General features: G+C 36.6%; 2 protein-coding genes across 2 annotated transcripts; one reads left to right on the forward strand and one right to left on the reverse strand.

The window, feature by feature from the left end:
- Window positions 1–32: 32 nt before the first annotated feature.
- LOC149422713 (alcohol dehydrogenase class-3-like) lies at window positions 33–1,512 on the reverse strand. Its single transcript, XM_089633470.1, has one exon. The coding sequence runs from the start codon at window positions 1,255–1,257 to the stop codon at window positions 121–123; it is 1,137 nt and encodes a 378-aa protein (XP_089489596.1). The 5' UTR covers window positions 1,258–1,512; the 3' UTR covers window positions 33–120.
- Window positions 1,513–6,277: 4,765 nt separating this feature from the next.
- Cc2d2a (Coiled-coil and C2 domain containing 2A) lies at window positions 6,278–11,062 on the forward strand. Its single transcript, XM_089633993.1, has 5 exons — window positions 6,278–6,508; window positions 7,224–7,550; window positions 9,200–9,456; window positions 10,645–10,762; window positions 10,877–11,062. Exons 1-5 carry the CDS (start codon window positions 6,278–6,280, stop codon window positions 11,060–11,062), a joined length of 1,119 nt encoding a protein of 372 aa, XP_089490119.1.
- The last annotated feature ends 3,212 nt before the right edge of the window (window positions 11,063–14,274 follow it).

Genomic DNA, 14,274 nt, shown 5'->3' on the forward strand with positions numbered 1-14,274 from the left:
TGTTGGACAGGTATAAAAATAAGTAGGTAATATCATTAGTACGTTTTGGAATAAAGCTGTAGTTTGCACAAGTAACAATGTTTTAGGAATATACAATGAAGAAGATTACACATTTTTTTCTTATTCAAAATGTAACACCACTCGGAGAGCCTTTCCTTCATGCAGCAGTTTGAAGGCTTCATTAATTTTATCAAACTTCATGTTGTGTGTCACAAACTCATCAAGCAGTATCTTCTTTTCCAAGTAGTCTTCCACAAGCTGGGGAACACTGTCGCGGCTCTTCCAACCTCCAAAGGCAGTTCCTTTCCACGTTCTCCCAGTAACAAGCTGGAAGGGTCGGGTGCTGATTTCCTGTCCCGCCCCAGCCACTCCCACTATAACCGACACCCCCCAGCCCTTGTGAGCCGCTTCCAGGGCAGACCTCATGGTGTTCACGTTGCCGACACATTCAAATGTATAATCCAAGCCCCCGGTCATCTCCACCAGAACTTCTTGCATAGACTTGTTGGGATGATCCTTAGGATTCACAAATTCGGTGACACCGAATGCTGAGGCCACTTCAGCTTTGGCTTGGTTGAAGTCGATTCCGATGATCCTCGAAGCCCCGGCGGCCTTGCAGCCCATGGCCACGGCCAGCCCCACGGCTCCCAGGCCCCAGATGGCACAGCTGGATCCCTTTTCCACTTTGGCTGTGTTGAGGGCCGCTCCGTACCCGGTGGAGATACCACAGCCCAGTAAGCAAACCTTACTGAGAGGGGCCTTCTCGTTGACTTTGCAGATTGAAATCTCAGCCACGACCGTGTACTCGCTGAATGTTGAACACCCCATGTAGTGGAGAAGTGTTTTACCCTTGCAGGTGAACCTCGATGTTCCGTTTGGCATCATTCCTTGCCCCTGAGTCACCCTGATTTTTTGACACAAGTTAGTTTTGTTATTAAGGCAATACTCACATTCCCTGCATTGCGGGATGTACAGTGGAACCACATGATCCCCGGGTTTAACAGAAGTTACGCCTTCGCCAATACTCTCCACGATTCCTCCTCCTTCATGTCCCAGTACAACTGGGAACATTCCCTCGGGATCAGCTCCAGAAAGGGTATACGCATCGGTATGGCATAGCGCGGTCGCTGTTATCTTGACTCTGACTTCTCCCTTTTGCGGAGGCGCTACTTGAATCGTTTCCAGAGACAGCGGCTTCTTCTCCTCCCAGGCGACAGCAGCACGACATTCGATAACTTTTCCGGCAGTTGCAGCCATGTTTAAAATGTATACTTTATCCGCACGCTATTGAATTCCGAGTTCAGAGTACAACTATCAACCGGTGTGCCGGATATTTTTGAACTTATGAAGAATATTCGAATTTACAAAACCGGGGATAAGCAAAGATAACACGTCACAGGAAGCTGCGTAAAACTGAAGCTCTCAGTTCTGTGCAAATTAGCAAATTATTGGTACAATACACGAATGCGGAACACGTTGAAATAAAAGTTCGTAAAGTTATCAAATGACATTCCAGTGACATTCGAGGAGCTAGATCATAAATGTTTTGACATGAAACGAGAGGCTAGTTGCCTCCTAATTTCATCTCGCTAATAAAAATATCAAGAGCTCTTGGAACGTTTTGCAACTTGGAAATGGACTGGGACGCCATCAGGTCCGGCCTTATGAGGGTGCAATTGGAGCAGCCCGCCCGGGGTGCAGAATTGCCAACGCGCAAAAGCTATCATACCTAATAGTCCTAACACATCGCCTTTGAGATTATTTGACATGAAAATGCGCTACACAAAAATACAAACGATCCAAATATTATTGATAACAGTGATCTGATTACCAACCTAGGCGTCTAACAAAGGGCGCCAAAATTTTACTCGCGCCAGGAGTGCCGTAGGATGTACCATTCACTCATATGAAACTTTGGGCGGCCGTGGCATATGGTTTTGTCATGGCCGTGGTGGTGTGACGTCGATGATTTTCGACGAAGCAAATCATTTTGGTTTGTATAAAAAATTGTTTTTTTTTTATGATTTTCCCTCTTAAATGCTGTTTTATTACAAGTAGGTACCAGATACAAACACTGGCAACATTAAATACTGGCAACATTAAATCCTGTCACCATGGTTACAAATCGTATACAAATTTGAAATCGTTGCGATATTATAAATAAATAATATTTTCATTCAATTTACGTATTTTATTTAGTTATTGCATTCACCAGCTTAAGTATTATATAACGCGTCAGGTAAAATTAAATCCAATACATTAGAACATCTCCGGAAGCGAATAAACTTCAAAATGGAAATTATGAACACAAAAAAAAAAACTTTTAAGGATAAAATAAAAGATAGAGTATCTCTCCTAAAGCAGAAATCTTCAGACACTCTTTTAAATGCCAGATCCAGTTATGTCCATGAAAAACTTCACGATAATATTGAGTTTCAGCATTGTGTTGAATCATTTTTACCCCAGCTGCATCATGAGAATGAAATTGAAGAAGCATTATTAGAAAACATTGTGGAAATGAGAGTGAAGGAAAGTTCCCAAGCAAGACAAGAGCAACGCAAAAGAGAGGACGATTTCTTCATGGATGTTTGCAAGGATATTACAAATAGCAGTTCAAAATCCAAAAAGAAATCGAAATCTCCTACTGCTGAAATTGTAAGTTCACCATTAAACGATGACGACAGTGATGAACATAAGATTACACCCTCTATCAAGACAACATTGAAATATTTTGACACGGAGATTAATGAAAAGTCTCTGGTGACTTCCACCATTATTTCAAAAATGCATTGCGAAAACGATGTGAATTCTTTATTCTGGGATGGTAAAGAGAAATCCATTGAAAATTGCTTGTCACGTCGGAATATTAAAGAAGAAGGCTTCTTTGTAGGGTCAAAGCCAAGAGCGTTCTCCCAGCGATTGAAGGGAATTTTGAGTCATGCAGACGATCAGAGGTATTCAGCTCTTTATTTCAGTTAATAACTTCAACAAACAAGTTCTAGAAAACCTGCAGGTTAATTATATCATTTTAAGATTGTTTCAAAATACAACTTTTCAAAATCTTTCGTTTTGTTTTCCAGTGAATGGTTTGATGCAGAGGGTGAACTGATGCTAGAAGACAACCCAGTTTGTGAATTGACCAATCAAATAAGATATATCCCTATCAAAGAAGTAGAACTGTTGACTATTTTCATTAAACCTTTATTATTTTCAAATAAAAATGTAAAAAAATATGTACCACTTGAAACGCAAAAAGAATTTGGACAGCGTCTTATACAATTTAATTTTCGGACACTAAACTTCAACCATCATCCATTGTTTTCTGTAGAACACGTTATTGCTCAAAGGGTTGTAAAAGCATACGATTTGTACATCAAAACACAGACACAGGGCACACTCAAGCAACATGAAGATCTGTTATCTTCTTTGCGACGCACAAAAGCATTCAACGAGCAAAGAATACTTTTGGAAAATGACAATAGTCAAAAACGTCTCTATAAGAACGCAGATTTCAGGAAAAACATTAAAGAAATAGCCAAAGTTAGGAAATCTAGATTTAAGGAAGCTTTGATTCAGAGAAAATTAGAAAATGAATTGTTAAAATTATGGAGGAATATGAAACACATCAGAAAGCAATTGAAGTACACAAGTACAAGCCTTGTCTTAGAAGTAGCTAAAACTGAATCGGATATAATCGAAGACAGAGATGCTTGGGAAGAACAGTTCGAATTGGAAGTAAGTGATATCATTGCGAAAATAAAATGCGATTATTTTGAATTGAGATCAGATTTTTCTAAAAATAATAAACAACTGAAAAGAACTAGCCCAGACTCGGAAAACGAATTGTCTCAAAAACCTCATTTGGAATATGATGAAGTTAAGATAAGAAAAACTCTTTTCAATGAGATGTGTGAGACTTTCCGTCAACCGGGAGAACCGATCATTTCTTTTAAATTAAGTCACTCTCGAGCCATCATAACCAAGACCCCCGCCACTTTGAGTGAGGTCAACCGGAGATTGGATGTAGATAAAACTAAAATGTTCATCCAAGTATCAGTGAACAATAAAGACGTGTGTAAAACCAAAAATATTCCAATGAACCATGATTTCATAATGAAGATACAAGAAAGCGGTTCCATACGTTTACCTAAGGATGCTAAAAGTATAAAATTGTTGATATTTGAGCACAGCTCTTTCCTTCGTCCGACTTCGATTGGTGAAATCTTTATCAAAATACCAGAAAATAATGTCCTTGCATCAGAAGCTAAAACTGAATCATATCCATTTCTGCTGAAGAACAAGCGTAATTATAATCATATTGGCGTTGGCACGTGTAACTCACTTGCTGAAATCATTCATAAGAAACATCCACAGCTGGTCCTTCAGAATATGGATCTGCAAGAAGTAATAGTGTGTGAAGGATCTATAAACATGAAGATAGGTTGGACCACGGAAACCGGCACAGAAGACGTATCTAATCAACTTCAAACAAATCCTTCTGCCACCAACTTTGTATTATGTAACGAAATTCCAAATGTTGAAATTATGTCACAATTATTTGACACTGTTCTGGACCCTAATGATCCCAAGAACTCATTTTTATTCACATTTATGAACAATTTCAAAGACAAAGCTATAAAGAATGATAAATTTTACCTAAACTATTTTTTCAACTTTGATTTTCTGTTAACTAGAACTTCAGACCCGTACGTCGATATGAAGTCAGTAGTTGACACAGATAATCAAAGAGAATTAATTAGAGGGAATCGTTTGGAAGTGATATCCAATGACGGGGCAAGTACTTCTACGATGAGTCGACCAAGAGGAAGTGTACTAGATGATACCACTCTACTTAAAAAGATATTAGACCCAATAGACCTACAAAGAAGAACCAGTATAAGATATCTCCAGCTGGTAAACGAGCACCTTTCGTTGCAAAGTGACAACGGAAACAAAGAAAAGCAACTCAGTGATATTGTAACAATATTCAAATATCCTGGAATAAAAACAATCACGGTAAACTTTTTGAGACCAAAGAGGCCGTTGTTTTACCAAACAAGACAGCAACCTTCAACTCCTAAGCCGCAGATTGTCGACACCAAAAGAGATTATACCCTGAAAATATGCATTCTTAAAGCATTCCAGCTTCCATGCAGATCAGAAACAATTCAAACTGGTACCAGTTCTAATACTGATGAAAGTAGGCCAATTTAAAATCATCGGTAAATGTATCTACATATCAATATTAAGTTGAATGACTCCCAGATCTCTAAGCTTTAAGTCATTTTTTTGTTTTCCAGGTGGAGGCTTGAAAATGATAAGTTTAAAGCCTTTTGTCCGAGTCACTTGTCAAGGAAGAAGTTTACGCACATCGACAGCAATGGGAAACAATCCAACATGGAATGAACAATTGTGTTTTCCCGTCAGGTAATAATCTTAGATATATGTAGTCCCTATTCAGGCTAAAGTAAATCGATATTTGTTATTTTTCTTTTGATTTGTAATATCGTTACCTCAAAACAGTGTTTCGGGGTTGGTGACCTTTGCCTAAATGGGGTTGATAATATTATTTGCATGTTATAATATTTTATGCAGAAGAACAATAAATTGACCTTATAAAGTATTGCCTTTATTTACAGGTTCGATACATTTTCAACTATCTCATTTCACCTATTTGATGAGACGTTTGAAGACTTGCTGGCTGACAACAGATTGGAGAACTCTACAGTTCATTGTCAGTACAGTGCCAATTGGTTGGGCTCAATGAAGGTTTTGCTTCCGACTGTATTTTCTCAGACAAAGGTAAAAATATATTTTTTAAAGATTTTTTTGTATTCAAGTGATTTATTATTCTACATAAGTAAAAATTTACATAAAACTTATTTGATTACAGATTGAAGGCACATTTCTAATGAATTCTCCGCCAGATCTATTCGGGTATAAACAAAATCTGGAAGAGAAGTATACCCACTCGCGTGTTTCATACGATAGCTTAAGAAAAGAAATTCAGTTCAAGCAAAGAGAAGGCTTCTTCATGACCATGTTTCTAGAAATATTTCCATTATATCTGGATCCACCCTTACCTTTGGAAATATTAGAAACTAACGAGATGGACTACATGATCAAACACATTGAAAATTTCACCGAAATCTACAAAAGCGCATTTCCCGAGAGGAAACTTAACATACTCGTCCTCGACACGAGTGGAAAATACATTTGCATCACGCGATTATTCAAGCCGCTTCCCTTACCCGAATTCGGTGATAATTTATCAACAATGTTTGCAAATGCATCTGCATATGAAGAATCAGTGTCGTCTAAGAATTCAACACCAAATAAAAAGAAATCATCTAAGAATCAAAGTGGTGATGATGCGGCAACTCGGAGCACTAAATCTGTAATCTCCACCATTGTGGGAGAAGGTAGGCGCTCGTCCAAGACAGTGAAGGATATATTTGAGATGAAGAGTCTGGATGAAAACCTGACAGACAACGGAGAACGAGGTTTGGCCAGTAAAATACAAATATGCACAAGATTTGTAGCAATGATTCCACTATTCGAACTGAATAGCTTGAGTAACCATTCGGTCGCTCTTTCTGGATATGTAAGTTTAATAATGATTTTTATGTAATACTGAGCATTTCATTAAGGGCTTAAAAAACTTTTGGAGTTTGGTTTACACTTCGACTTAGTTTAAGACATTAAACAACTGATTAGCCTCAAGGACCGATTTTTTAAAATTTGATCGATAAAATTCCAACTTTGGACTCCATTTACTCGAAAACGAAACCTCAAATCAGAAAAAGTTATACCACAAAATCAGCTCCAAATATGATGAAGATTTATCAGTTTCCCAAATGAAGTACGATTTTCTCAATACTGTGTATATGCAAAGGGGGTAAAGTGCCCTAACTTCAGGGGGGGGGGGTGATTCTGCGTGATAGTACAAGTAAAAAAGAAAAATAATTTTTTTTGAAATTCCAACATTTTAAGGTATTTTTAGGTAAAAAAAGTTGAATTGTGTGTACGGCAAAATAAATATTCTTCGATGCAAAATTTATTTTTGTATAGGAAAATAAACATTGGAATTTCGAAAAAAGTCATTTATATTGTATACTTCTACAATAATGTAGAATCACCTCCCGAAGTTTATGCACTTTACCCCCAGACACCCTGTATTAATTAAAACACATTGATTACATCATTTGTTTATATTCCTTCAGCAAACTTTGCGATTGGTCTGTGGTTCAATGATGGATCACACAATACTATTGATGAATTACTTCTTATACCTTGGTATCGATTGCTGGTTCATATATGGTCTGGCCCTTCCCAGAGGTCTATCCACCTATGTCCTGGTGCAGGAGAACCAACAGACAAAGGAGTTGAGAGGAAAGGAGGGATTGAAGAGTTACGCACGATTGCCGGGAGTGAAGGCGAAGAACGTTTGGAAGTATTGTATCTACGACGCTACCACTGGAATCAAATATGACACCAAGGATCCATTCTGTCCATTGCAAAGGGTTTATTTTGTTTGTAATGGTGAAAATGTGAGTCTATTTAAATCATAATCAATATAAGGTGATCTCAGTAGAAAACTCCTTGGTTGTGGCCCAAGGGTTGCAGGTTGAAATCCTGGAGTGGGCAAATTTTTTAAAGTTCTTTTGTTAAAACAGAGAGTTAAAGGCCGCTTTAAAACGCTTTCTTTCCGACCCGTTATCGTGGGGTCGCCGGGCCCGATTTCGGAGTTGTGGAGGGCCAATTTGTCTATTCATGCGGTGATTAAGGGAGCGATCTAGGGTGCTCCCCACAACTGCCACTTGCCTCCGATTGCAGAGAGGTGTGTAAGGCCTTTTGTTTTAATGCTTACTTTGTTACTTCTTGGGAATAATGATATTTATTATTCTAATGGTTCAAATATTGGTACAATGCATTCTCAAAGTACCCAACTGGCTGCTCACATAACATGTTTGTTCTTTCTAAGTGTAATGTTTATGCACATAGTGATTACCTTCATGTTGCTTTACTCAAGTGTGTAAATTGTTAACCTCGATACAGGCTTAGAAATCACCAGTTTGATTGATGGGGTATTTACAAAATTAATTCCTGAACCAATGGAGAATTCCAGGCATTCGGTTGTGGATTCGGCTGCGCTCATTAAAAAAACCATACCTCCGAATATTAATATGGAATCATATAAACTGCTTACTGTGGTTTAAAGCCAATAAATCCTCCTATATGTCATCGTTTATCCCATGTTTGTAGGTTATATAAAAATTTCGAAATCAGAAATAAACTAAAAAATTAACAAAAAATTGTCCAAAGAAGTGAAGTTAGCAGTCCACAATGGAGTGCTGGTACCTACCCTGATGTGTGGAAGTGAGGCATGGAATTGGCTGAGAAAGTAGATTGAATGCTTTTGAAATGAGATCCCTGAGGCGTATGTGTGGTAAAACCATGTATGATTGTGTGAAAAATGTGGAGATCGGCAAAGAGTGCAAGTAAGCATAGTAAGTAAGATTAAGAAAGGGATGCTTAGAGGGTTTGGGCATGTAGAGCGAATGACCGAAGAAAGGAGTGTAAGGAGGATATATGATGCAAAAGCGAATGGTAGCAGAAGTCGGGGACGCCCGAGGAAGACATGGCACGATCAAGTGAATCAGATACTCGAGTCGGGCCATGTCAAGAGTCAGAATAATAGAAGAGTATGTATGAGACGATGTATGAATGTGAATGAGGCAAGGAGTGTGTGCCAAGACCGAGTTTTTTGGCGGTCAGTACTCTCTGCCTACCCCTGCGGAGAAAACGGGGTTATGGTTAGTTAGTTTAATTTTATTGCCTACCTAAATTTAGGCAGCCATCGCTCAAGGCTTAGAGCGATGAGACCCAAATAGCCATCATTCGACTATTTACCAATTCCTGATGTACACAGAACAATGCGTGTGCGTGGTACTCTGTGCGACATTCATACATTTTCTTACATGCATTGAGGGCATAGATTATCATGCATAAGCATAATGTGTAAGCGCGGTAGTTTCATTTTAGCATTTTTTTAGCTTTATTTTTGGGGTATGATACCGAGTGGCTCTTCCTCCTTCTTTAACCAACACTGTAGCGTTACAGTGTCCATAATCAGAGCAGATATGAAAAATTACACCACAATAATATCATAGTTTAATCTTTTCTAAATATTAACTAGATTTGGGTAAACATCCAAGCAGTGGAGCGTTGTAACCTGACCAAGTTTGAGCTAAGCGCCTCATCTGAGTGGCGCCCCGTGTTCCAGAGAGACAGTGTGCTGGCATGCCCGGGGCCCTTGCCTGGACTGCCCTCGGGGGACGCAGCCCTGTACAGCTACACCAGCCAGGACACGCACAGCCTGAGGGATGCTGTGGAGGACAAGATACGCAACAAGATACAGAGGTGGCGGGGGCATAGAAGAACTATATGGAATAGGTAAAACAATTCTAATATACCTACATAGATAAATGTACTCACAAAGGAAAAAATCCACCCAAAAGACACACCCACCCGGCCGGTTCTCGTCGGCCATTGCTAATTTGTATGGCAATAGACGGTGTTCGGAATTTCGAAGTACAAGTGGGAAACTGGTGAAGGTAAATCATATAGAGAACCCAAAAAGACTTTTTTTTCGATCTAAGCATTCTGATTTTATTTAAACTTTTTCCATTTTTTTCCGTGACTAAATGAATCAAATAACTTTTGGAGCCGAGTCTACTCTTCGACTCCTGCAAAGTTGACTCCAAATGTGATGTAGATTCACCAGTTTCCCATTTGTACTACTAGTTTTCAGACACATGTATATGTTACAGTCATAGTGATTAAATAGCCACTATACAAAATGACTGGTCATTATATGTGTATAATAACAAAATTGTTTAGACAATGTGATCAATTCATCCGGATATTATTCACAATATCGGGTCAAAGTTAGCCAAAGTAATAAATACGGTCCAACTGACTTGTTACCCCCCTATCCTAATCTAACCTATAATAACCCAACCTAACCTATAATAACCCAACCTAACCTATCATAACCCAACCTAACCTAACCTAAGCTATAATAACCCAACCTAGTTTAAATTTACTTTATAAATTAAAGGCAAATTGAAATATAATTTTATAATCTTTACCTATACCTACTTGTTTTATTACTTTATCCAAGTCTTCAAAGATATTATAGAAAATTCCTAGTTTAATGTGATTAATTCTGTGTCAATTATCACTTTGTCTAAATTGGGTAGACATTATAAATAATGGCTGGATAGTATATATAATATCCGGATTTATTACTTTGGCTGTAACGTATACACAAGTTGGCAAACTTAAACCAGCCATCGCAGAATACACTGGCAATGAAAACCGGTCTGTGTGTCTTTGAGTTAATGTGTTGCTGGTGTAGTTGTAATTCCGATCTAGGCATATTATATTGAAGTAAATTATCATGCATTTTCTGATATAGATACTTACGGAATATACCACACAATCTCTAATGTACTGAAAATAACCAACAATCTCTGAGATAACTGTTGAAACATCTTTCATTGTAGGTTGTAGTATTTAAAGCTGAATAAATTTGAGGAAGACTGTTATTCATATCGTGTTTTATTTGTGTTCCCCCAGGCATTGCAGCAGTATCTTAAAGAACATGCTGGCTCACTGGGAACAGTGGAGCCTGAATCAGTCATCTCCAAAGCCAAGAAACAGCCAAAGATTACAACAGTTACTGCTGTCATATCAGGTATATAATTTATCTATCCTAAAAAAATTATCTCGCTAACTCGCCTGACAATTTTATATACATACATCTATATCTGAAATGGAGATGGTTCTAAATTTGTAACGCTATTTCCAGATGTACGGTTTTCCATACAACACAACTTACACGTCGATGGGTGAAATAGTTTCGGCGATGAAAGCTACACAGTTACATTTGGATGAACATTCTTCCACTGAATTTGCATTGGGAGTTGAAGTTTTCCCTTACCCAAATAACATCTACAGTGTGTGGATATATCTGGCTTCAATCATCAGAAAATAGATATTGTTACATATATGTAGTAAATAAAAAATATTTTATATTAATAATCTGAATCGATGAAAATAATCACAGTTGACAACTAACTCTGACCATTTTGATTTTATCAGCCCCAAAATGAACTTCAAACTTTATAATAATCTTAACATTACACGACAATATATTTGACCTTGGTAGTCTCTTGAATATGCTGTAATGCTATTTTAGAATAGCTATCCCACAGGTTGGTAAGCAATCAACATAAAACGAGTGCTGTAGGACCCTGCGTAAAAATTAAGTTCGCTTTAGTAAGGTAACGGTCTGCAGTCTGAGTTAATTGCAGGTGAGATGGAAAAAATAATCATTGAACCAAAGACGATAAATTTGAGTTGCAACAAGCCCTAAAAAGGTTCTATCCCTTCAAATAGATTATTTATCAGAATCCAAATAGATAAATAATCTATTTGAAGTAGAAATGCGACCGGTACCGTTCTATACTTAAAACTGCCTTGAAGTATATTTCTTTCACAGTGTGACAGATTGCCGTGGTGACCGGGTATCAAAATGACAATTCAACAAACCTCCAAAAAGTGATCTAAAGTCATGAAAAGTGATTACATAAGTAACTATTAAACCTAGTTTTTGTTAAACCTAGGTGTGTTGAATTTTCATTTTGATGAAATATCAGGGAACCGATAATGGATAAAAATTAAATGTTATAAATGAGGTAAATAAAGATTGATTCTTAAGTCTAAACAATATTGTAGTTTTAAATTAAAGTAATAAATTTTAATTTGGTGAACAATATTTTTTGTCAATTTGTCCTTTGCCAATTGGAATAGATAAAGCTTACACAACTTTAAAATGAAATACAACCCTTTTTTCATCTAAAAATCCTTATGATTGCATTAAAAAATATTTAGGGGGTGGGGGGGGCGGGGGTGTAGCGAAGTTGAAATTTGTGGTTGTATTTATTTTTGGATATTAAGGTTCAAAAATCTATCTATATAAATAGAAATGTAAATGTTCGCGGTAGTTCACTGATTGCTTTGAAATTTTGACACAACGTTGCATTTGTATATGCATGTGTTTTTATATATTTATATTATGTAGATGTCCACCTGTGAGAGGTAAACACATGCTCTTTTTTTTAAAACAGCGCCTTCTGTTGGACGGATAAGCAATGTGCGCTATTGTTTCTGGGCGTTATTTTTTTACTACGCTGTACATTACTAAAGGAGGCAAATGTTGACCTAAGTACAACAGAACTATGCAGTTTGATCAGAAAGAGGTAATATTTGCTTTCAGATTAGAATCTCCACAAGATAGGTGGAACTATTTTTAAACATATGTTATTGATTAATCTACGCAAGATAATTTTGGTAAATTAATTCAATTAGCGACCTCGATATTGTTTCTACGGAAGTCAGGAACATTTTCAACATGAAAAGGTGCTTAATCTCATGTGTACAAAGTAAGATAAGTATAAAAAACAGAAAATTCTCATAAAAATTAAATATGCCCAGGGCATGGTAAACAAAGCTACAGGAGTTAAATATCACTTTTAATAGGTACTAAGGTCTAGTTTCTCAAATTAAATAAACACTCTCGGACAAGTTTTCAAAGTTAGTTGGAAGCAACGCTTATCTCTAATCTCTAAATAGTATAAAATAAAGTTGCTATCTGCGTCTGTCTGTTTGTGCACTTAGTTCTTCAAAACTATGCAAAAGATTTTGATACGGTTTTTACTATCATTTAGAAAATTTCTTTCGGACGGTTTATGTGTATAATACATTCATATTATATTTATAGAGAGTGAAGAAAAGTCGATGTTTTGTAATCAAGTCATAAATAAAATATTTTCGGGCGCTTATATGGCTAAACCTTGTGAGATACATCAAAATAATGTACTACGGAATTGTATATCTTAAAAAGGCCTGCAAAACAGTCTACAATGGTATATGTCTATCTCCTAAGAATAACCCCCAGCAACCCCAGGTACATCAGCTGGTTATGTTGTAAGTATTTTTTAGTAGAACATACATAAGAAATTTTAAAAATCTTTCCATTTTTGTTGATTTCATTGATAGATAAATCCATTTGTGAGCGAATGGGAATATGTATGTAAATGTAAACTATTTAAGAACACTAGACATTTAACATTTGACATGATCTATTTTATAGAATCTATAAAAAAGATGAGTGAGAATTTGACATGATCTATTTCATAGAAACTATAAAATAGATCAGTGAGAATTTGACATGATCTATTTCATAGAAACTATAAAATAGATCAGTGAGAATTTGACATGATCTATTTCTTAGAATCTATAAAATAGATCAGTGAGAATTTGAGATGATCTATTTCATAGAAACTATAAAATAGATCAGTGAGAATTTGACATGATCTATTTTATAGAATCTATAAAATAGATCAGTGAGAATTTGAGGTGATCTATTTCATAGAAACTATAAAAGAGATCAGTGAGAATTTGACATGATCTATTTCATAGAATCTATAAATAGATCAGTGAGAATTTGACATGATCTATTTCATAGAATCTATAAAATAGATCAGTGAGAATAAGCTTTATATGCGAAAGAAACCCATTAAAGAAATGCATTAAAAAAATTTCAACCATACGACACACAATGCCATTTAATATAATACATAACAAAATCTGTCTGTGCAGTTTGAAAACCAGTGAAGGCAGTTTTACCTAAAATTCCAGTATGTACTTAGCTATTTCATATACAACTTAAAAGCTTACAGTCTAATAACTTTTTTCACTGGAAACCTTATATATTTTCCTAACTACTCCTATAAAATTTATGGATAAATAATTTGCAGTGATTCTTGTTTTAGACTAAGGACGGGTTGTTCGACAGAAGTTGAACAATTCATCAGATTTCAATGTTAATTTACAAGTTCTGTGAAAGTCCTATTCAAATTCTGTTATATCATTATGGGCCAGTTTCTTTCCAGAACTTTCACAGAATTTGAACAATTTCAAAGTTAACAACCCGTCCTAAGACTACAAAGTGAGTATTTTTACACCAATTCAGTTGAAGATAAAATATAATAGGAGATTAAAACTACACTCGGCGTCACAAAAATCGCACCTATTGCAAAATCTTATGAGAAATTGAAGCAACGGTTTGTTTGAGATATGCAGCGTTGTCGCCCTGATCCACACCTCCGGATGACCATTGAAGGACAAAGTTGCCGAGCAACA

This window comes from Hesperophylax consimilis, chromosome 7, assembly GCF_061612785.1.
Source record: "Hesperophylax consimilis isolate HC1 chromosome 7, BYU_Hcon_1.0, whole genome shotgun sequence".
Taxonomy (NCBI): domain Eukaryota; kingdom Metazoa; phylum Arthropoda; class Insecta; order Trichoptera; family Limnephilidae; genus Hesperophylax; species Hesperophylax consimilis.